This window comes from Idiotropiscis lumnitzeri, chromosome 14 (genome assembly GCF_059441095.1).
Source record: "Idiotropiscis lumnitzeri isolate Australia: NSW breed Sydney's pygmy pipehorse chromosome 14, RoL_Ilum_1.0, whole genome shotgun sequence".
Lineage (NCBI taxonomy): Eukaryota > Metazoa > Chordata > Actinopteri > Syngnathiformes > Syngnathidae > Idiotropiscis > Idiotropiscis lumnitzeri.
Window position 1 is genome coordinate 12,489,643 of NC_142404.1, and position 24,389 is coordinate 12,514,031.

The 24,389-nt window shown below is 40.8% G+C and overlaps 1 protein-coding gene across 1 annotated transcript in view; it reads left to right on the forward strand.

The window, feature by feature from the left end:
* Window positions 1-1,714: 1,714 nt before the first annotated feature.
* Window positions 1,715-24,389, forward strand: part of LOC148323526 (neuropilin-2-like) — a 78,831-nt gene continuing 56,156 nt past the window's right edge. The window contains exons 1-2 of the mRNA XM_088314906.1: window positions 1,715-2,520; window positions 16,151-16,331. Of these exons, the coding sequence (XP_088171032.1) occupies window positions 2,445-2,520; window positions 16,151-16,331 (257 nt within the window). The 5' untranslated portion in view covers window positions 1,715-2,444. The remainder of the gene's footprint in view (window positions 2,521-16,150; window positions 16,332-24,389) is intronic.

A 24,389-nucleotide genomic window follows, 5' to 3' on the forward strand; every position in this document is an offset into this window, starting at 1 on the left:
ATAACCCTAAAACACCAAACTGGTTTAAAGACTCACCTTCAGCAAGCTTGCGCCGTCTAAAACGAATAAATCCCTCAAAAGTCTTTATTTTTGCTCCTGATTGGTGTTTTGACATTGGTCTGATGATCTTGTGCAATTCTTACTAGAATAAACTTTCAGGTCAGCACTGCCTTTGCCTAACATGTGTTAGCTTCGCACACACTCAAGATGCAGTGGGCAACCCGTGAACCCGTTGAAATTTCTAATAAAGTCATCCTTTACCACCGTTAAAAATTCTTGGTTCCCAGGAATCCCGAGTACATTTACAGGCGCTATAAATAAATGTCTCATGATGTTAATATCCAGCAGCACTGACGAGGAACAAATTGGATTGAGGAGTTGTGCCCTGGGAAGGTAAGAATTACTTTAAGCTTTTCATTTCTCCTGCTCTCCTGTATTTGGAAAATTCACTCTAAGAGAGTTTGGGAGTGTTGAGGGTCGGGCCCGTCGTCCCTTTAAAGAAAAATTCATGACCAAATGCTTAAAACTTGAAAAACTAGGTCAATTTTAAAGTCTTTTTTTTTTTTTTAAATAATTTCTAGACTAAATCTGACCACAACATCAAAATGCAAAATGCAAGATGGCCTTGGCTCTCTCTCTCTCTCTCTCTCTCTCTCTGTCTATCTCTCTCTCTCTCTCTCTCTATATATATATATATATATATATATATAAATATAAATGCAAGGACAGAAGCGCTTTAAAAGGACTACGACGGAGGGCGATTATTTTTATGAATTAGGGTAAAAGTGTAAGGATGAAAGGGTGCCCAGTTCACGGACGAACGAAAATATAGTAAATTGCCCATTTTCTGTTATCTTGCTTCTTCAAATCTGTTGCGCCATCATCGGTACAGCTTCCTGATGAAAGTTTCCTTCTCCTTCTAGTCCCGCAAGATCTTAGTCACAATGACTTGACCTTTTTTCAGAAGGTGAAAAAAGTAACAAGTCTATTTTGACAAAAGAAGAAGAAAGTATTTACTTATTTTACAAGTTCTTAAAATTAGAAGAAAAAAAAATTGAAACTTTTTACGCCTCCCCGTAAAAAAGTAATTGATTTTCGTTGCACGTGATTAAAATATGTTAAAACAACACATTGTTTATTTTTGAGGAAAATACCACCTACATGTTCCAATCAAATACATCCAAAGGATGTAATTTTTTGGTGCACGAGTAACACAACCAAAACAAGGGAGCAATGTGCATCCTGCATTAACATCAATATTTAAATTGATCAAAAGTAAAAAATAAGACCATACAAAGAGATAAGAGGCGGAGCCATTATTATGTGTGATGTCAGAACAGCGAAGTGAAGCTATCACTGGAATTGTTTACAAATATACGAAGTAAAATAAAAATACTTGAACCCTCTGTAAGTATAGTAACTAAGTACTCATACTTCATTACTTCCCACAGATTACCTGAAAGCGAAGGGGAATGAAGAAAAGATGAAAGGCATTACATGGAGAAGGTGAGGAGAGGGGGTTTGGTGGTGGGGGGATTAAACTGCTCTTTAATCAGAGAGGGTGGGGGGGTCTATGAGGTGAGGGGCTGCGTGGAGGCTGGCTGAGGTGCCCACACTGTAATCCGATACACGCGTGCGCACACGGCATGCACGCACCCCACACTCGGGTTGAGGGAGACTTTCGTCTGAACGTCACTAAACCGGCGGAGCTCCGAGGAGCAGGAGTGCGCTTCCCCAACGAAAGACAGAGAGCGAGAGAGAGCGACGGAGAACACGGAGGGAGGGAGAGAGAGAAGAGGAGGAGGCAGTGCCGGGGAAGAGCGTGTTCGCTGTCAGTTCGGAGGAGGACGGCAAAGCGCCTCCACCGCGTTGGTTTTCTCCCCATCTGCTTTTACGCACGCGTTGACAAGCGAGACTGGAGAGCGCGCTTCTTCCCAACAGCTTTTTTTAACCCAACGACGGACTGTCACTTGGACTGTGTCGTTACCATTTTGGGAATATAAACACACATGAGTATGTTTATTTGAAGCACGTGGGTGTGCGTTTGAAATAAAGCAGCGGAGGCAGCGATGTTTTGACCAAGGGGAGTTTTTTTTTATTCTTACTTGAGCACGTTTTGACAAACTTGGACGCATGTTTCCACTGGAGAGTGGACGCGGATACTTCCCACTTCAGTAGTGACTTCGCATTTGCCTCACGTTGATGACGAGATCCCAAAGCCCATTATTATTATGCTCCCCCCAAAAAATGGATTTTGGACACTTTGAGCAGATCAACTCCCGCGAGAGAAGACGCACGGCCCGGCACTGACACAACTTGAAGCGCAAACGGGCATTTGTGCGCGGATTCTTTGGACAGTACAACCCGGTCTGTGGACTAGAAGACCGGAGGAGATCTTGGGGACGATAACCGTTCGATTTAGTTCAACGGTTTGAGTCCAAAAGATGGATTTAGCCACATGGTTTTGTGTGTGTGGGCTCACACTTTTACCGACTCTGGCCGTCACAGCGGAAGAAGCAGGTAACTGTCATCCAGTAAATCCAATATGGTCTTGTTTTAGGGGGACTATTAATGGTATACATGCAGCGACAACTGATGGCAATTGAGCGATTAATTTTATCTTGAAATTGTAACACCCCCCCCCTATATATTGTATTTACATGCGTGGAATTTGGATTATTTTCTAGTCTATTAGTCATTCTCTCGGTTGCACGTAGTTTCCCACTACTCACTAAAGTTGGGTGTGTGCTGGGAAGTTGTAGAAGTGATGTGATCACGCAAACGAGTCCTTCTTTGTTAATTAATAACTAATAAGACAAGCAACACAAGAGGAGTTAGACTGATTACATCGGGGTTTTTTTTTGTTTGTTTTAGTTTGGGTTTTTTTTAGTTTTTTTTAGAAGCGGTTATAATGTCAACAAAAAAGAGGAACTTTAAGACCATATACTTTAAGCGAAAAACATTCTCGAGCCATTTCTGGGGGCAAATAGAATTCCAATTGTTTTCATAAATCTCGGTGTAATGTTCTTATCTCCATCCTATTGTAGGTCCCTCTCCGTCTAATCAGTTTTCGAACTGTCACGTGTGTTTGCTGATAGGATGTCTGAATTGATTGTTGAAGTCTTGAACGTCCACGGTGACCATTCATCACCATCTGCCCTCTGGAGGGCTGTTAAAAAAACAACAAAGCAAAAGAAAAACCTCGCGTTGTTCTTTCAGAGACTACTATCAGTGTCGCTTAGTTTCCACGATAAAATTTAATTATGTGGCGTTGGCGATTTGTTTGAGTGTTTATTTGACTTGCTGCTGCGCGGGACGACGCGATCGCCGCCTCTTCAAGCCGCGCTGTCCGCTTTCGCCTCGCTTCAGAGCGGGTCTACTTTGTGCCCCCCTCCCAGGGAGCGCTGGAAACGAGTGTCCACATTATCGGAGCATTAATGCGCCGATAATGGGGCCAGTCGTTAAGAAGTCGAGTGTGGGTTGGGAATGCGAAAGACAAGAAATGTCGTGCGCAATTGTCATCCAAACGCTTTTACGCACGGGAGATCTTTGGTTTCTTTCTTTCTTTCTTTCTTTCTTTTTCTCCTAACACATTGAGTCTAATAGTTGTAATATTGATTTCAAAAAGTAACAAATACTTTCATGATCAACATTCCTCAAATTGATAAAAAAAAAAAAAAGTTAAAAGCATACTGTAGAGATTATTTGATTGCTTAATGTTCTTTTATTGGCTCTGTTGCTTGGAATTTGCCTCAATAGCTCCTCTTACGCAGTGATTTCCAAGTATGTGAGATCAAGTATCCAATTTAACTGAATTGGTCCGAAATTAAAGGTATCCTGTATTGCATTGTTCGGCCATCTATGCCAGTGAGCTATACTCATATCCAATATAGTCCTTATAGGGTACATATGTGCATATCAACTTTTTATTTTGATGGTGTCCCATGAGATTTTTTTTAATGTAAAAAGAGTGCCTCAATAAAAGTTGGGAAAAGCACAGTGAGGCAACACTGTCGCCTTCATTGAAAGACTGGGGCTTGCAATCCAGTCGATATGAATTTATTAGACCTGTCAATCGTTGCTATAACGTGCAGAGAGTCTGCATGTTTGATTTGTATTTACACAGGTCTGGAAACCTTCAAGATCCCACAGGCGCTTTTACACCAGGGACAAAAAAAAATCCCCACAGGACCTGTCTGGCTTCGATACAGTAGCCAGTCGAAAATTCCCTCTGAACTAGCTCTTCTTCTCCTAACCCTCCAGTAGGAGCCCTTGTAATGGCTGTGCAGCTGCAAGCTTTGCTGTGCAAATGCAGTGGTTAATTCCTCCATAACCCACAGCGCACGACGTGGCTGTCTCTCTGCGGCTTTCCTCTTAAATGTGATATAGAAACACAGCACAATAAATACAGTAGCACAGAGTGAGGTTAAAACATACATTCCACTTGTTAATACTGTTCTGTTTATTTACCTCGATGTTTAGCGCGAGCGCAAAACTGTTGTAGCGTGGGCCGATAAACGAATGTTCATAACGGTTTCATTTGATTTGTCAGATGCAAAATTACACGTCGACATGAACGTGATCGTTTTTGTATGCTGCATTAAGCCAAATAGCGAATGCTGGTTTAGATCCACAAGACTGAGCGGTGAGCTAAATTTTCTGTGAGTTACATTTAGTCATTTTTAACATCTTATCTGATTTTCTTTCGAGGCGCCGCAACAATTGGCATGTGTTTGCTTCATGCTTTTATAACTAACCTACCACACCACACATATAAGCATAATTAGTCTCATCCCTTAAATCAGATGTCTGTTGTTGTACCAAGGCTGACCTGTGGGGGGCAGCATGGAGCCTCAAGGCATCCACGCTTTTGCTAAATATAAACGGTCGGCCTTTCTGGTTACTACATCTTGGTGGCAAACTGTTAATAAATTTTGAGACACGTTACACTAACACTCCGTACAGCAGGGTCACTACCAAATTGGCTATCATTTCATTTGCGGTCAGTTGGTGGATCGGTCAACCTCGGTGTCAACCACACACACAAGGATTTGCGACTATAAATGATTGAACAGGCTTAACATTTACGATTGTTAGCTCTGACTGTTTTCTCAAGCAGATTGAGGAGGAAAAATGACATACACACCCTCAGAAAAGGATAACCTTTTAGACACCAGAAGGGGGAGAAATTCAGGTCATGTGTGCCCCAATTTAGATAAGAGTCCAAGAAGATTAACTTTGGGATAAAAGTAACAAGACGAACCATTGTTGCATAGGTTGACACGTTCAGTGTTTCGCTTGAGACAATCGGCCTGTTGTAATCGTTGCAGTGGCAGCGGTTTGTTGGAGTGCAGCTGGATGTGTGAGGCAGCTTCTGAAGAGTTTTTTTTTTTTATTATTATTTTGGTCCCGTTTATTGGTTCCGCTGAGCGCATGCATCATGGGCTCCCCAAACCTCGCGGATATCTTGGCATAAACTTTCTCATTTCTGGCTGCCGCTTCCACTTTTCTTCTGCACTCATCCTCTGGGTCACATCTGAATGAGCGACCCCCAGGGCTGTTTGACTTTAAAGGTTCCAGAGTAAGCCTGTGTTTCTGAGTATGACTACAACAGCCTTTTCTTTTTTTCTTGGAATCTCCCCCCAGTCTCCAGTGCAGTTCTTTACTGGCTCATCTACTGGGACAAACTCACATGCAGGTTGCCGCCTCCTCAGCGGTAAACTTTTACAAATGCCTCAGCACGGCTGTCTCTTGAGATGAGATGAGTAGAAGAAGAAGGTATTGTTTCGATAGATGTGTGTATGTGCATATCTATATTGAGAGGGGAAGGATGGAAGTGCAGCGTGAGGAAGTAACCGAGACAGAAAGAGGCCGACGCCGGCTGCCAAGAGAAGTGAACGAAACGGAAGAAAGATTTCTTAGCTTTGCTGTTTGATCCTGTTTCTTCATTCCGTTTGATCACGGCTGTGCCTGCAAGCGAGATAAACGGCCGTAATTGGCCACTCAAGACCGACTGTCTGCCTCTATAGCATCTCTGCCGAAATATGCTTGATGATGAAACACGCTGGAGGTGATGCGGAGTGAATGTCGGGAGCTCTCTGAGGGATGAAGTGCCTACAGGTATGCGGGTGGAACAACAGCTTCTGATTCCAGCTTCTTCTGGCTTGGTCGTGTTGCAGCGCATGGAAGGAAAGTCTTGAAAGTATTTAATCAAAGCATAAACATGACTCAGGCAAGTTGAGTTGATTCATCTCGCTAATTACTCCTGTGGAACGTGTCTGTTTGTATCCGGCGGTGATGTCATTGTTTTGCACACGCCGATTAATGGCTGAGAAACTCATTATGCGCAGATGTCACAACGTTAGGTTGGCGGGAAACATTTTATTCACGTTATATCCAATTTGGAAGTCAGAAAAGTGTGCGTACACTTGACAAAATCTTTATTACTGTGGTTGTACCTGGGAAATGTTTCAAATAATATGGTTATTTTGTTCAGCTACTACTAAACATCTCTTACTGTGAATCAGTCCAAATGTATTTATAGCGCCCATTAAAAAAAAAAAAAAAAAAAAAACACTTTAGCTCAGATTCCTTTTCCCTCAGCTTTCCCCCCACGTTGAACACATCCGGCCACTGTTTCCCCGCGAGACCTGCTTGTATTAATTAAATGTTACACTGGTCTGGGTCAAAAATGCTGTATGTGCAACAATTGGCCATCAATAACACAAACCAGGAGTGTCGTTATTTCTCACAAAGAGGGGCAACGTGTTGTTGAGGCCACAAGACGGAATCGACTTACTGACACAGTCAATCTTTATCTGGAAATTCTCTAAATATAATTAAAATGTATGTTTTAATGTTGTTGTTTTGGATGAATCTACTTAAACAGAGAGTGAAGTGGTGCATATTAGTCAAGGAGGACACTCCGCTGACACAGTAGCAAGATCACAAAAAAAAAAAACTCAGTATTTGGAGAAATACTGACATGAGAAGACCAATTAGTGACACAATGAGCTCAGCCAAATATTTTTTCTCCCCCCTCATTGTGTGAGTGCTTTTGTGTCTCACTTATTAAGCACATACTGTCAGCTACGATAAACAATTTAATTATTTCAAGCACATCACATGAAAGTGCAATATAGATTGTGCCAAAAAAAACTGTCAAACATGCCAAAATCGTGAAGCAGTGAAAAAAAAAAACGAGGGTAAAGTCGAGGGAAAGTGAGAACGCAACAGAGGGCGCGAGTAAAAGCGGGCCGCGTTAAAAAAGAAACTAGAGAACAGCATCGGCGAGAGCAAGTGAGGAGGGCATCGGTGAAATAAGAGCGAAGGAGCAAGAGAGTGAAGTGATAGCTGAGTGGAGCCACGTGTGCTGTAAACAGATCACTTTCATTCCTCTGATACCTCCAAAGCACACATACAGAAATTGGAACAATCAACACATCCAAAGCGTGGGTTCAGGAAAACAGAAATGCTAAACCTGTGCAATATTTACAATCACAAATCCCTTTGTGTGAGGCACACGGTTGTGTGCGTGCGGTCGATATAAAGTTCTCCTAGCAGCAGGCTAACAGCTAGCTCTGTTGGAAGACACAAACCGACGGGTAACTGGTGTTGAGTGTTTGTACAATGTTCCTCCGAAGTAGTCATGACAATAAAAATGAGAAAAAGAAGAATTGGCAAACACTTTGGAATTACCAGATAAGCTAACCGTTAGCCATTGTCTCAACCGATTATGCTGCGGTGAGGAATGTATAAAGAGTGACTTTGTTCTGCCCGTAAAACCAAAAATGTTAAACCTGTTTACGATCGCAAATTTTTATGCTTGCGGTTAACGTTGAGTCTAGCCAACTATCGACTCTGTGATTACGAAACAATACTTAGCTCTCGCTGTTGCCTGACACAAACAAAGGAGAGACTGGTTGTGTTTAGTGTCCGTATAACAACTTATATCCTTCACCACAAAAAATGTTACAACTTTACAACAAAAATATTACCAGTGAAGTCACATAAACCATTAGCCTAGATTCATGGTTACTTTTTCTTGGTTGTACTTTCCAGCAGTCTGGATGCCCCCTTGGCTCCATGCTGCCTCATTGGTCAGTTTTGGTACTGCAGTAGTGAAATTCAAAAGTTGCTGAAGGACATATGTGTGCTGTGCTGTGTTTCTTATCTGGAGTAGACCACATTCTGTAAAGCACCTTTTTTTTTTTCTGCTCTCATAATTTGAAAATCGGTTAGTATGTTAAAACTGGTCATGTATGTGCCCTGCTTTACAATTGACGAGCCACCGTGACATGATTGCTACAAGCCAACATTTATCCCCCCCCCTCCCCTAATGCACATCTGGTAGTTGATCTCATTAAATTGTGCAGTTCTACCTAATAGTTGTGGCCTGTGTGTTTGCGTGTGTGTGTGTGCGTTGGTCCTCAGCCGCCAACAACCTGTTGTGGTTGCTGCGAGCAAACAAGCATTGAACCATTTAACCTTCGGTACATTTTCTCTCATCTGCCGCCCTCCCTCGCTTTCATTTGTTAAACAGTGAGGACAATTAGCGTGTCCACTAGGATGTTCTAATTACGGTTATCATGTCATTAGCACACTGTTGCTATTCTAGTGTCTTCGCCAGCCATTGGTAATGGCTGGAGCTCTGTGTGTGTGTCTTTGTGTATTTGTAAACACACTTCTTTTTGTAACAGACAAAAAAAAAAAAAAGCATTTGTGTGGGTATTAGCACGCGTGCGTTCATGTGAGCACTCGGTGTCCTCTGCAGTCCCTCTAGATCAGTGCCGTGCGAGGCCACAGGTTGTTTTCCTTTCTCTCGCTCCCGTCACACTGAATCATCCTGTTGTTTTCCTTCGTTCACGGCCCTCCACCTCTCCTTTAATAGCACTTTGTGTCTCTTTCTCCACACCTCAGCGCTTTCCCTCGCTCCGATTAGGAAACCTCACTAACCTTCTTTTTTCTGCCCGCTTTGCTATGGTGGGGAAATCTCTTTAGTGTTTCTTCAGCTTCTCATTCTTTTCTTATACTCGCTTGCACTGTAATCTGTTTCTCCATGTCTTCATTCCCCCGGCCTGGAAATGAGACAAAACAGTGGAAAGCTATTCTTTCGTTTGTCAGTGGGAAAGTACTTAAGCAGGTTGCACGTTTTTAACGTTAAATGATTTTTTTTTTAAAATTTGAGTGACTCCATACATGATGAGGGAAAATGGGCTCATATAATGTGTGAAGCACACGTAACCATTTCTGACAGTCACAAGTTGCCTCCCATCTCTCGCAGTACCAAGACTGGCCTGTGAGAGGCAGCATAGTGTTATAGGCTGCTGGAAAATACAAAAAAAAAAGGAGTTTAAGAAGCTAAGCTCTGTTGTTAACAGTGAGAGGCAGCGTTGTAAAGAAGAAACAGTGCCAGATGCCAACTCTTCTCATTTTTATTTCGGTGAGTGATAAGTGGCTTGGATAATGGATGCAAGTATGGATGGACTTGTCAAACACATTGACCTTAGTTTGTGCACTGTGGCACAGTCAAGCAGAAACTGAAAGGCCTTCACCAAACTGTTCTCACAAAATGTGTGAGCCAGATTCCTGATTCATGAATTGAGAGCGTTTCCTTTTCACGCTTTAACTCAAACCAGTTAGTTTCCAGTAACCCATCTGCTCGGTACATCTTGTATACACTACCTGTTTGTGTGTTGATGTTCAACTTGCCTTTTCTGTCCAGTGAGCTTTTCAGAGCTGCTGACTTTCTCCTTTCACATGATGAGAGACAGATGCTCTGGCATTGCTCACACTTTCGTCCTCTGTGTTCTGCCTTTCTTCTCTCTTCTTCTCATTCCTGAGGTGTCTCAGGTTTGGATGACTAAAAGCTAACTGAGTTTCATCCAATGTACACATTACAGCCTGTTATTTGCTCGACTTCTCATATTCCCATCGTCAAAACGTTTTGTTTTTTTTTTTTTACGGTAACAATGCCAGGAGCAGGATGGAGTCTGTTGTAAAGGTGTACCAATCCACGGAAGATGCAAAAAAAAAAAATTAAAAAAAAATCTATATGATGCAATCAAACTACCATTGTGTATGAATGGCAGTTCATCAAATTTGATTTAAAACAAAAAGATATTTCCTAGTTTTGATGTACTGTGTCTATTATTGTTAAAATGAATAATCTGTAAACGCGCACACGCACGTGCACACTCGCAACTCTGGCCAATGGAAATTTTCGTCGGACCACCAAACATTTGTAAAGCGCTTACAAAGGAGCAAACTGATGAACAGGGTGGAAAATGATCTCTAAAAGGAAAAATTAATCTGCTATAAAGCTTATGAACACAGTTGGAAAATTAGCATTGAGCATCAAGAAGGGATCCAGTTCAGCGTGTGTGTTTTTGTACATATTTCTGGGCGGTACATATTCTGCTATACATGCGTTCTTAGGTGTGTGGAGTATGTGCAAAAGCTGCTGAATAGGTTTTATCAGGCAGAAATGCAAAATGTGTCAGAGCGACATAAATAATGCAGCGACCTGTCTTCTATCCCTGCTAGACTGCTTAGCACCATTTACAGCTACTTATGCTGTGTAAGTGTATATGTTTGAGTGCGTGCGTGCGGTTGGTTGGTTGGAGGTCAGTGATGTCCAAACCAGAATGTGACGGCCTATGTTTCGCGGTTTTGTTTGCGCATTTATTGAAAATGATGTGGTCTCAGTGCAGCTTCTCCCGGAGGATCGCACGCAGTGTTGTGGTTTTGTTACAAGAAGTAGCCTCTTGCGTTGTGTGTGTGAGAAAATACAGTGAAAACTTTACAAACGACCGGATGGCGAACAAATCTATATATCAAATATATTGTTACTGTATTTCTATTTAAGTACACTTTGATAAAAACAATGTAAACAGAACTTTTTTTCTGGAGCTGGAATGGATTGTTTTTCACCACATTCATTTCAATGGGTCACATTGTCTCGGATCGCAAACACTTTCGTTTTGTGGGGCCAATAAATGAGGTAGCTTGGTGTCTTGTTTTGTGATTGGCTGTCGACCAATCAAGGGCGTACCCCAAAGGTCAGCTGGGATGGATCCAGCTCACCCACAACCGTAGGACAAGCGCTACAGAAATTGGATGAGCAGCTGGCTTTTTGTTTATGCATTTAATGCCTCGAACCTCATTCACAAAGCGTGCTTCAGTCCCATTTTGTTTGGACTATTTGATTCATATAACATTTTAGGATTTAAATGACTGTGGTCCACCGCTGGGTTCTTACTTTTCTCGTAAGTCTGCTGTTTGAGAACTTCGGCTAAGTCCGAGTGGCATTCACGGAACATCTATTTTCTTGTAAATTGCAGGCGTAGGCCAGCTGGTCCTAATTAGCAGAAGTCACTGTCCCTCCAATGCCTTTATAAGGATATTTGAGGTTGGAGCCTGAGCACAGTAATGCAAGCGCATAAACTGAACGGTGGATGGAATATCGGTAAATGAAAAACAATGTTTATATTTGACAGTGGTTGAGTGGAGGTTTGAGAATTTGAAATTGTGGTTTCAGTTCCCCTCTGCACACTTTCAGACACATACTCAACTCTCACTTGTTCCCGCAAGAGGATTTTTAAAAATTTTATTGGGCACAATGTATGTATATCTAAAAAAAAAATATATGTAACGTGACTACCATTACAATTGCATTTATTCTTGAACGTAAAGTTAGTTTTAAGCCAGGGCTAAAATATGAAAACTATGAGCTCTGTTATTTGATCAAAATACATGTTGTATTTTTCGCTGTCCTGTGAAAAATATATTTGTCCAGTTTTGGATTTTTAAAAAATGTTCACATTAACGTGATTCATAGAAAAATAAGAAAAAATAAATGTATTCGTATTTATTTTTGTTGTATTCATTTGCCTCTTAAATTTGTTCATTGACTTAAAAAAACTGAAAGAGGCTTGGTTGTCCATTGTGTCATACCGTACATTTTTTAATATGAATCTAACATAATCATCAAAAGTTCAAAACCTGTTTTAAAATCTGTCCTCATTTTCATTTTTTTTTTTTAAATCTTTTTTTTCCTCTGTTCTCCGTGTCTGGCTCACTCTTTGACAGTCTTGGCACATTTTCAGTCATTGAGTCACTTTTACCTGCTTTATAATTCTTGACGTGAACTCTTCACTCAGCATCTTTTGTGTTCTCACGAACAGGCACGTTGGCAGGTCAACGTGCGCTTTTGTGGAATGCAAATCAGTTGCGCGCTAATCAGCACGCTTGAGGAAACTGCATGCATATGTGTTCACTGGCCACTTCATTAGGGACACAAGTACCATTTAACGAGGGCCAACGCAAAAGCTGGCGGTGAACGGTCACTCACGCTACTGTTTTCATGGTAAATATTTGAGGCGCTCACCAAACGGTGCCACGTGCCACGCCCATATTTGGTGGCATCGCCAAAGAAGCTTTATAATTTAGTGTCGGCCATCTGTCTTGCATGTGTACATGCTTCAGATTGCGGCTCATTTGGGTGAATTTCCTTTAACGTACAATCCCAGGCATTTGGCTTCTAATGGCTAAACCATAATCAAATCGGCTCACTTCCTTTTCAATTTTGGGGACTGGTCCTTGAGACTTTTTCCTGCGCAATAAATTTTCGTGTTAATTTGAAGTTTTCAGAGGCTCATGAGGACAAACCCCTTTTAGAAAAAAAAAAAAAAAAGGTCTGACTCCTGGTTCACAAGCACATTTATTTTCGAACTTCACTCACAATTAGGTTTTGAGTGTTTTTTTTAAGATTCTGAAAATGTTCGTTGTTTCGCAACATTTCAGATTCTTACAAAAATTTGAGAATTTTTGTGGCATGTCGAAGCCCTCAAAATGGCAATTGATGACAAATCGTTTTAGACAGCAATTACATGTGCCTTTACAATTTTACTTGTAATAACACCATACTTATACGGCATAATTTTTGATCTCATTAGATTGTGCGGGTACCTAATGCCTTGAGCACTGAGTGCTGTTTGACAGGATGTGATTGGCTGCTGCTGCTGTGAGGTTTCCGGGTGGTTTAACACAAATCCAAATGGTGCCGGGATGAGATAAGCCCGGCAGGGTTTCACTGGCCTTGTAACTCTACTCCTGTGTTGCCATATGTCACCAGGGAGATTGGAAACAGATAGGACGAGGGCGAGCGCGACGAGTTGACTCTGAAAATTTCAGGGAGGAGCATGAAAGATGGAACAGTGTAGGAGGGGGGGGGGCGCACAGAGGTGATCAGTGATTGTTTACAGACAGCTGGAGGTAGACACCGCTTCCAGTATCAATCACTGAAACTGCTTCATGCCGAGCTGTGACCTCTTTTCACTCTTATTACTCGAGAGTATGCATACAGTGGTCTCCTGCTATTGTCCTCTTTTTGGTTACAGTCATGCCCGAGCGAGACGAGAGCCGCAATGGCTGATGCACATTTTAGCCTTTTACTTCATGCCAGAAAAACAGTAAAACACACCGAACAGACTCGGACAGAAGCTGCATCAGGCCCCGCCTCTTAAGGGCATTGACACAATAAACAATTTTTTTTTCTATACAGTTTGTGGGTGTGTGGTTTTAATGTATTTAAACCATGTTGGAGGGGTAAGAAATGCATCTTGTTGCTACGTAAACATGCAGTATATTGCACATTTTCACCGTTTCGGGAACTCATCCCCACAATAAACGGGCGTTCACTGTAGTTATATATTTTACCCAGATTTAGACCCCAAATGACTGTTTCCATTCTATTTTTAGCCTGAGCGTATGATTTCTTTCAAAACCATGTAACTGATAATGCCATTTCCACATTCTCCAGCTCCTGCCTATTTATAGTCGAGGAACTTGTGATTTTGTGATGACTAGTTGCAGTCATCCCACACAGCGCAGTCATGAAAAATGAGATGTCATCACATAACCGACAAACCACAAAGGCCTTTGCTCGACATGTTTGTTAAAAGCTTATCAGTCTTGTGTTATCTTTTGGTTGAACAACAGTTGTGAGCAAACTCTCCTTACTGGCTGCTAGTCGGTTTCACTAAAGTATTTGAGAGGCATTCGTGTCATGTTCTGGTGAGCTGGTTGTCATCCCACTGCATATAATGGTGGGCCCGCGGTATATATGGGATTACTACTTGGAGGAATTTGGGGGGGGGGGGTAGTAGAAAGCACACATAAAGATAAAGCATTTTCAGTCATGGAGACAGCACTTCATACACGATCAAGTACTTGCTGCTTATTGGCTACCATACGTGCAGCTAACAAATCTTGTTGCAGCTCTGCTTACCTTGCAACTTTGACATGATAGCATGCCTTACGCCTCTGCATGATATCCTTCCTGGGAGTGTTGCTCAAAAGTGGATCAGGCTCGCTCAGAAACGCTTTTTCAGGAATAGATATTAAAAAAAAAAATAAAATACACTTGCTTGTTTAATTTCACACTTAATAGGTGAGCAACACTTCATTTGCATAATTGCCATTAAAAGTCAATTTTTCATAATATGTCCCCTTTAACAAACACTCTCATATCACGCATGATGCTTAACATGTCCCTTTGTTAGTCTTTGAGCCAAGAGTGTCTGCCGAGTGCATTAAGCGGGCTGCTCATTCTGCTGCACGCACAATAGACGGCCAAGTTGCAAAATAGTCCAGTTGTGTGCTGCAAGCATGTTATGCCAGCGGCTGTCACCCAAAGATGTGACTTATGATGGGTAATTGCGTCGGACTGCTGAATGAGCCTCATTGTGTTCGAGCTGACACACGCACGTATGGCTGCTGACACCAAGGATCTGATCGGTGACACAAACTGTGGCATCTGGATGCTCTCCGTTCAGTGTGTGAGCGTGCATGCGTGCGAGGGGGCGTCGGGTCGGTGGTGAATGGGGTCTTTGTATATCATGATGTTGCGTCGATCTTTGACACCACCTCCACTTAAATGCTCACTTCTTTGTTGTCCATATCCTGTGTCTGCAAACACTGGCCTTATCTTCCTCCTTATCTGCTTTGTACACAGCCTGGTATCGGGACTTGCAAACAGTTACTTTCAATGCAATAGGACGATTTTTTTTTTCTTGTAGAAATTTGGAATTTGTCTTTTTGCTCTGAGTGATACTTAAACTATCTTTAAATTAAATTGTATTCAAATAAAAAAAAAATCTTGCTTGAGCAACCTTTTGGCCAAATTTAGTGCATTGTGTCTGGAATTTTTGTGGAGTTATTATTATTATTATTATTATTTTTTTTTTGTGTGTTTTTGTAGAATATCCACTACAATACTCTTGTGATGCTTTTGTTAGAAAATAATCTAGTTGCAATGTAATGCTTAATGTCTGTATAGTACTAGTATGATCATATCCCATACAATGAAGTTTAATCTGACAAGAATAAATTAAAAAAAAAATCACAAGATTAAAACTGTAGTATATTGAGAATAAGTTGTTTCTCAAAAAGAAAATTACATTTTGTTTTCTAATTATTAACATAAAATATATTTTTTCAAAAATATTTTAAACAATATATTTATTTTACCAGCATTAAGGCAAAACTTAAAGGATAATATCAGAGGAGAAATTTGTTGCCTGTAATCATGAACAATCTCGTCCTATTACACACCAGTATATGTTTGAAAGATAATTTAATTCTTTGACGTTTGGCTCTGATTGTTCAATCTATTGTTCACCTGAAGTTTTGTGAGAAAGCCAAATGGATGCATTCCAAGTTAAGGGGCTATTCAATGAATAGTTTGACTGTAACACAAATAAAGGACTTCACTCTCTCCTGGTATTTTTGTTTTATTTATTGTGGCTACCGTCATTGTTTTCAAGATATGCATAGGATTATCCCCAAATCTTGTACAAAGGTGGATTTATAATTTTCTGTGTATGCCTGATTTTCCTTAAGGAGAATCTTCAATTCAAAGTTTACTGATATACTAAGTACATAGGATAGTAAAATCCATAGTGTTTTTGTTTGTGTGTGTTTTTTTTTTAATATTTAAAGACATATCGCAAGAATTTTGTTGAAAAGTCGATAAACTTTGTCTGCTCAATTTTATTATTGCCTTGGCCTTTGTCAGTTTTCATCATTAAGACTTGATTATTGCCTTGCAGTATGTGTAATCCCTTCTTCTTGTCTTTTGTCCTGCCAGGCTCTGAGGCATGTGGTGGCTACCTGGATGCCACTGACGCGGGCTACATCACCACCCCCGGATACCCGCTGGAGTATCCCCCCCATCAGAATTGCCGCTGGGTCATCACAGCACCAGAACCTTCTCAGCGCATTGTGCTCAACTTCAACCCGCACTTTGAGATTGAGAAACTGGACTGCAGGTGGGTGCTGATCTTCTCGCGGCATTCAAAGGAAGCGATCATGTGCAGTCGTTTTCATTTAGTCAATGCCATGGAATTTTATGAAAAGCTCTGTTTTCAGTTGAGGATGTGTTATTATGCAAAAAAAAAAAAAAAAAAAAATCTGCACTTTGAGTGAGAGCTGCTTAGCGTATTTGGTCAGCCCACTCTCCTCCTGTTTCCCTGGCTTCAGCTAGCCCACAATAATCACTTTGAGACCTCCCAGAGTCCCTCATCTCCTAATATCATTGCCTAATTACCACACATTTGCAGTTCCAGGATGTTTTTTCACACTTTGAACAGATTAACCCAGTCAGGAGACAATTTTCCTTCTATCGCTGATTTTTCTTTTTTTTTTTGTGGCTTGGGTCAAACTCGGGAGAAATACTAGGATGGTGACACAAAATTGAAATCCAGGATGCCGCGACAATACAGACATGAGGGCAAACAGGCATGCTGGGAAATAATGAACCCATGCTGTTAAAGAAGTATGAGATTGATTAAGCCGCCTGCAGTCAAAGCAGCTGTGAAGGGAAATTATTGTAAAGTCGCACTTAGAAAATATTTTTTTTGTACAACAGTACAATTATTGGGCACTTTGCAGAACTAATTACAGTTTAAGGATAAAATTGCAGACAGCTCGCACAAAGCAAAACCTCACTTACTTTAATGACTTCAGTTATTTGAGTTAAGTTTATGCGAGTTTTGGTTTTTGGTCCTCAAGTGCCGTATACACACACTGTAGTCTTTTATTAAGGTAGAGCTGACTTGCTCGCATGGGACAGGGTAAGTCTCCAAAATAGGCTGATTACAGCAAAACAGGAAAATAAAAAAATAGATAAAAATGAAATACGGTCTTAGAAATTGACAAAAGAATGTTTGTAGAACACCTGACAACAGTTTTCAATGACAAAGAAAAATGCATAGTATTCCTTCATTGAAGTCCCTGTAAAGTGAAAATAAAAATGACTGATAACTTTGCCAGACCACAGAGAAGTGTTGCTATCAATCCTGGCAAATTTGACTGATTAAAAAAAAATTGCTTAAATAAAAAAAATGAGGCTTCAAAAGCTTGAAAAACCAAGCCGCCATCTCTGCTCTCAAATGCTGTGGGAAACTGTCAATCAATACCATTACTCCCAACTGAAACGAGTAGAAGTTGTCATATGCACCGTTTAAGCCATGACACCCCCCCCCAAAAAAAATAGCAAAACTGAAATGGTGAAAAACTATTTCCCATAGTGCTCAGTATTTGCATTCCGTTTAATGTATTTGGGAAATGTTCAAATTTATTTTACCGGGTGCACTGCTAGGTTTGGCAACAACTGAGCCACTTCCTGCCATTGGTCTTTCCTTGTATTTGAATTATGCGTGTCACGGGGCTACAAATTCAGTACTCAGACACTTGGTCTTTTCAACCACATAGCATCCCCATTGACATCAATAATAGATCAAGAGAATTCCCGCTCTCAGATTTTGCTAAAATCCTTCTGACATTTCCGTGGTCGTATCACGGCATCAATATTTTACCTGGCTGTTTGTTGAAAGCACAAGACTGAAAAGGAATTGTTTTGCTCTACTTCCACGCTGGAAATATGAAAAATATATATATTTATATAGTACTTTCCCTTCGTTTCACCCCGTCAGTCACTCCTTTTGCCACTTTTCCAGCAGGGCTCCGTCTAATTCAAGTGGGGCAAGTATAAAAAAAAAAGGCCATCAGATGTATTATTATTATTATTATTATTATTATTATTATTATTATTATTATTATTACATTATTATTATTATTATTATTACATTGTTATTACATTATTATTATTATTATTGTTAAAATTATTATTTACGTTCAACAAATGTTTAATGTACATAGTTATCTTGTGCTGTTGGACTCACATTATCAGTATTTTTCAGTGTCCACATACCTTGCGTGCAAACATCTTAGTTTGACGAGTTACATTTCATATGACAAAATAATTAATAATCCATATGAGGATGTAAGATGATGAGAGTAACATCTCAAGCTTAATAGACTCAATGGGATGGAGCTATTTAAGTCCACCGGCACCCAACGCCAGCGTATGTGTGTGCAGAGGGAGGCTGAAATTGATCTGTTAAGTCCACAGGGTAAAGACGCCAAGAACAGGGAGAAGACTCGTCTATCATCTCGCGCATGCACGCACGCGCACTCACGCGCACACATATCATGCGCCGATCAGTCAAGGGTTGTTTCATTATATAACAAAGCCCAAGTAATCAGATTTATTACGGTCCTGATTGTGATTTAAAATTCCAATCTGTGATCTATAACACATTACATTATGTAGAGCTGCCAGTGGCTGTGCTGGTCAAATCGATGGCGGGGTTGGTCAGTGAGGGAAAACAATGTTTTCCTTAAGATTCTGACACAGTGGTCATTTCATTTAAGGAGGAAGTCAGAGGCACGGATAAATTTGGATCTGTATATAAATATTAAAAAAAAAAAGGCCGGCGTGGATGCCGAGATTAGCAGCTCATCATGACTAAGTGCAACTTCCCTTTTTCCCAATCACATGAGATGCACCACATGGCCTCGTTATTGACGTCGTCTCACACGTATGCACACAAGTCACCAACTTCTAAAGAGAATTTGTCGCTTGAATTCCTGTGAAAGTATTAAACCCGGTCGTACTCTGTACGATTTTATATGACGTCGCATCTAGGCGATAAACAGGAAAAGGACGGCAACTCCATGACGACGACTCATCCTTCCTTTGACTGAAATAGATACATTTAAAATCAACCCAGAAGGATCGCAGATTAAATGAATCGCCAAACATGAAAAGGAATGACATTTTTGCTCTAATCATGGTTTTTTTTTTTAAACATAAAATGTAGTCACACTTAGATTGAAATTTTTTTCAACAGCATTTTTTTCTTTATTTTTTTAATTCTAGTTTGAATTATTTTGTTAGTTTTCATTTTCCCTAATTGGCAGCCTGTATTTCCACTCTAATGCTCTCAAGGATGTATTGTAAAAGTCTGTTTTATTAATTTGCCGTAAGAGGCACTGCGTAATCAACACATGTAAACGCAATGACCCCTGACCTTCCAGAATATGCAGCAGGACTTCATCCACTCAGAGTTCCCATTTGGATCGGGCCCTAATTGGGACTTTGCTGCGGTGGAGTGCCATTCGAGTTTACTATTACAATGGAAACTATTTTTCCACTTGTCAGCCTTCTCTTCAGTGACGGCCATTGCTGCCTGCTCTGCGCTACGCACTCTTAACAATCACAGGGACATATTAGCGATATGTCTTCTGTCATCACCCTTTTTTCCCCCCCAACCCATAACTGGCATAAGTGTATAAAAGGTCTCCGCAAAACAACTGGAAAAAGGGGCAGGCGGGGCTGCTTGTGTATCTGTACGAGCGTGTATAAATAAGATTTCTTCTGCCAACAAAGTGATATTAAATTCTTCAGGAGGTGACCCCCGAGACAGTTAAGGTTAAAGAGCTGCTCCGGCGTCATATTTTGAGCGGCTATGTTGCCTTTCAACACAGCAGCTGGTTGTCTACTTCACATTTTCCTCTTGGCTCACTGCACGACTCCGTCTGTGAAAGCTGGATCTCTGTTTGGAGTCTTTGGAAAGAGTATGCGCGTGTGTGCGGGCGCCCTCGCACGCACACACACACACACGCACACTGCTGAGGGAAAACTGCAGCGTCAGGTTCTGTCGAGGGCAGGCACAAATCTTCCTGACAGCTTCTCTCTCTCTCTCTCTCTCTCTCTCTCTCTCTCTCTCCCCTGGATTCATCTGACCCTTCATCCCCCTCCAGCCTCATCACCGCCATCAAACTGACCCTGTCTATCATCTTCCATCTGATCAGGCCCCTTCTTCGTCCAACACTTCCCTGCCCATCTCTCTCTTCATCACCTCGTCCCGCTCATTGGCCCCAAGTGAATCACCCCTGAGTCCTTCCTTCCTCGTTTCACCGAAAAACAGGAAGCATGACAAATGCGCCGCATTTCGACTTTTCTCTCTCTTTCCACATCTTCCATTTTCCAACCGTTGTTTTTTTTCTACGTGTAACAAAAGTCCCTTTGGTGTCCTTTTCTTATTCCGCATCGCCATTGAGCTCCTCCGCGGACACTCCCCGATTCCCCAAAGGCCTGTTTGATCCATAATTGTAATGTGTGTGTACTTGTGTTTGTGTACTGCTGTAATTTTGATGGACGATCCCAATCGATATATGTTAAAGCCATAATGAGGCATCGATTCATCGTTCAGGAGATTACAGAGAGAGAGAGAGATTAAAGTCGGGAAAGACACACTCATCTGTATTAACAATTAGGTTGAGTCCCTTTTTCAACAAAGCAAAAATAAGAGTGAGTGGTCGACAACGATGCTTATTTTAACATCCTTTTTTTAACTTGCTTTGAAAGATATAATCATGACAATTATCGGTTGTCAGTTGACGATGATGTGACTGATTTCATTTCCCTTTCTTAAAAATATCAAGACCAAAAATAGTTGGTCATGTTAGTCATGCACAAGTTACATATCATTGGCCACTAGCAGAATTATCAAAAATAAATTTGCGATATTTTTGGAAGCCAAAAAAAAACAAAACAAAACAAAAAAACATGGGATTTTTAGGTTATCAATATTGTAACAAAAAGAATTCAACCAGATGGGTGAACATGGAAGTGAAAAGAAAAAGAGCCAATTAAAAATACCATCTGTTCTCAAAATTATGTTTTTTCTTATCGTCCAAAAATATTACAAAATGACTTATGAATTCTGCTCCATGCCAACGATATCGCTCGTGTCTGAAAGACTTGGAATTAAAATGAAAATGAAACATGTTTAACATTGTTGTAAGGCCAAGGCTCGGAAAAGACAGATCAAAAAAGTGGTGTGATTACCACTTTACACTAAATGAACCGAGATGACGGGAGCCTCATTTTTTGTCCGAGACAGTGAAAAATCGTTACGAGCAATCCCAGCATAAATTTGCAAGGGAGTATCCCAGCCAACTTTGGATGAGAGAAGCAGAACCTGGACCGGTCACCAGGCAACCGCGGGGCACTTCAGATCCAATTATAAATATTTATTTGAAATAAAATCAAGGGCAGTAAAAACAACAACCCAAGCTTCAGGTATCTTCATCTAACGTCCCAATCACGAGTCTCTGTTGTTGAGCGCTCACATGACCATTTGAACCAGGTTATCATTCACGATTCTCGGCCCCATCAGTTTTCTGGGCAAATCGTGAGGAAATAAATCTCTTATCGCGATGCCTCCACACACACAGGAAAGTCAGTCAGGAAAATCTTTTTTTCAGAAAAGCTGACAGTTGGGCTTTTGGCGGGAGGAAATATTCAAATTTGGCCCGATTATCAGTATGTCGACAGCTAACAACACACTAAATCGTTAAAGCAACTCGTTGCGATAGAATGTACAATTTAAATAAACTTTTTGTTCTCCAATTTCCTGGTCTCTCATTAGAAAAAAAACGACCTGTAACAAAACCAGCAATTTATTTAAATGTATATTTTATGTTGTTATCTGCCACACGTCCTCGTTGCTGTAGCCTCACAGTGCTTTAAATGCTTTGGAAACGCAATTGGCTTTTTTCATCAGTTCCTCCCTACAAGCAAGTGAAATCCTTTTTTTACACCCCTTGATAACCAACGAATTTCAAGGAAAACGTGTGAAACAAATTCCCCCTCCTCGTCATTCCCTTCGGCAAGTCTGTGCAACAAACCCGCCGGCTCTGTGGAATATTTGCTTTTTTTTTTTTTTTGCTTTTTTTTTTTTTTGCTTTTTTTTCTTTTGGTTTGTCGAGGGCAAGGAGAGCAAGAGCGGGAGAGAGCGATGATGGGATTTCAACAGCGTGTTAGAAGCTGTGTTCCTCCCACACAGAACGGATTGAAGGAAACCTCCAGCTCATCTATGGATGCATGCAAGCCACGGGCACTGTGTGCCTATCCGTGTGTTTACCGTGTGTGTGCGTGCATGTGCTCACTTAAATGCGGATGCCGGCTCCGAGCCAAACGGGGGACGGGGAAGTGAAGGGGAGGGAAAGGGAGTACAGGATGAAGAGCGAAGGTGGGGGCTTAGGGTGGGGACACCTGTGGCTGTCAGTCCAAGAGGAGTGACTGCAGTGTCAGGTTCTCGTTGAGCACATCCACACTCTAATGGCTGAATCTGTAAACATGTTCTCTTTATTTGGTCCTTACGCCATGATTTCAAAGGGCAGGAAGTACAAGGAAGTGTCGTCATGACATTTTTATGACACATTCAATTTTGGTATTATTATAGTCATCAATTCTATATATTTCGGTAGATGAGGTGTTTTGCAATTGAATGTATTATACATTCTTCTTGGCACCCATTGTATATTACTGTCGCATAATTAGTTTGTATTTATTACCAAACGCGAACATGCAATATCTTAATCTTGTGGTTTATTTATTATTAATACGAACGTCTATGTGTAAATATCACTGCAGTGACTATTTGATTTCCCTCATGGGTTGAACAATATGCATCCATCCATCCATTATTATAATAACAAATTAAAAATAATTATGTAGGGCAGGGACAATTTCACCCCCGATTTGATTTATATCATAATACACTATATCATTATATTGCGATTTCCGATTCAATATCATGGTTATTGCAGCAGCATTGTTGTCTTGTCTTATAACATTTTAAAACAATTCCAAACAATATAAACCTTAAAACAATACATCAATTGAATCATGTACTTCAATCAATGCAGTCAATCACTCATTCTGACATTTCTTTTCAGCACAACAAATTTTCTCCACTCTGCCATCTGCTGGAGGAAAGTGGTAGCTCCACCTTTGCCTTTGACATTCATTTATTGAACCTTAGCATATAAAATCCTGATAGTTGAGTGAATCAGTTTTTTTTCGCACACACCTACTAATAAGTAAGTTATATTTTGCCCGTGTTATTTTTTTTGTGGTACGAGTAGAGCTTGAAAAAAATACAAAGTTGGAACAGGCACTTAACAAGTAACACAGTATCGGTATGACCAAAAGACAAATTGAATCTCAATTGTGGATCCAGAACGTCCACAGGCTGGAAAAAAAAACTGGAATGAAGATCCAAATATAACATTTTCAACATGATTGCAGAATGACTTACAATTAGAAACACATACATATTTTCAAGTACGTCATTGCGGTGAATTGTGCATGCGTACGTTGCTCACACAGTTAGTATAATTCATAAAATTACGTATCCGCAGGAGCACTTGTTAGGTCACAGTCCAGTATAACTGTAATGAACTTTCTCCGCAATTCCCTACTTTTCATGAGCAAACACTCACACGGTGTGTCACTGCTGAAAATAAGTCGATGAGGACATCTTAATTATAAGTTTGACTCGGGTGCGCGGGAGACCACGTCCCACACTTTTATTGCTACAATTCTCCTTTTTCGGAAATTTGGGGACGAACAACCCCAAAATGGGCAGGTTCTTCCATTTTTAATCCCACTTTTTGCGCTTGACTCTCCCACACAGTGAGTCTTGACTGACTGACAACATATTGCAGTAGCTCAGGGAGAAAACAGATAATCAGACATTGGAAAGAGGTGTTTCGTTTGGAAACATTTACATGGACACATCACCCCACTAAAAAAAAAAAAAAAAAAAAAAAGACTGACTTGGTTGTTTATTTTTACACTTGATGGGTGGGCAGGCACTCCAGAGACTCGAGTATTTGTATACAAACAATAAAAAGTCCATTTTCCATTCCCTTTAAGGTTGGACATCACACACATGCGCACACACTGCACAGCATGTCACCGGTGGAGTATTCCGCAGCCAGTTGGCACCTAACTGATGGGAGTGTGGGAGTCGCGTAACCTTTGCGAGGTTGCTCACCTGTCAGGAACACACGCACATAAACACATGCACCCATGTGGGAGAACAAAAAGTACACGGTGGAAATTGAGCTGAGAGGGCATGAATGTTTTTCTTGCTCTTTTCGTTTTGATAAAAATGGAGTGGACACCA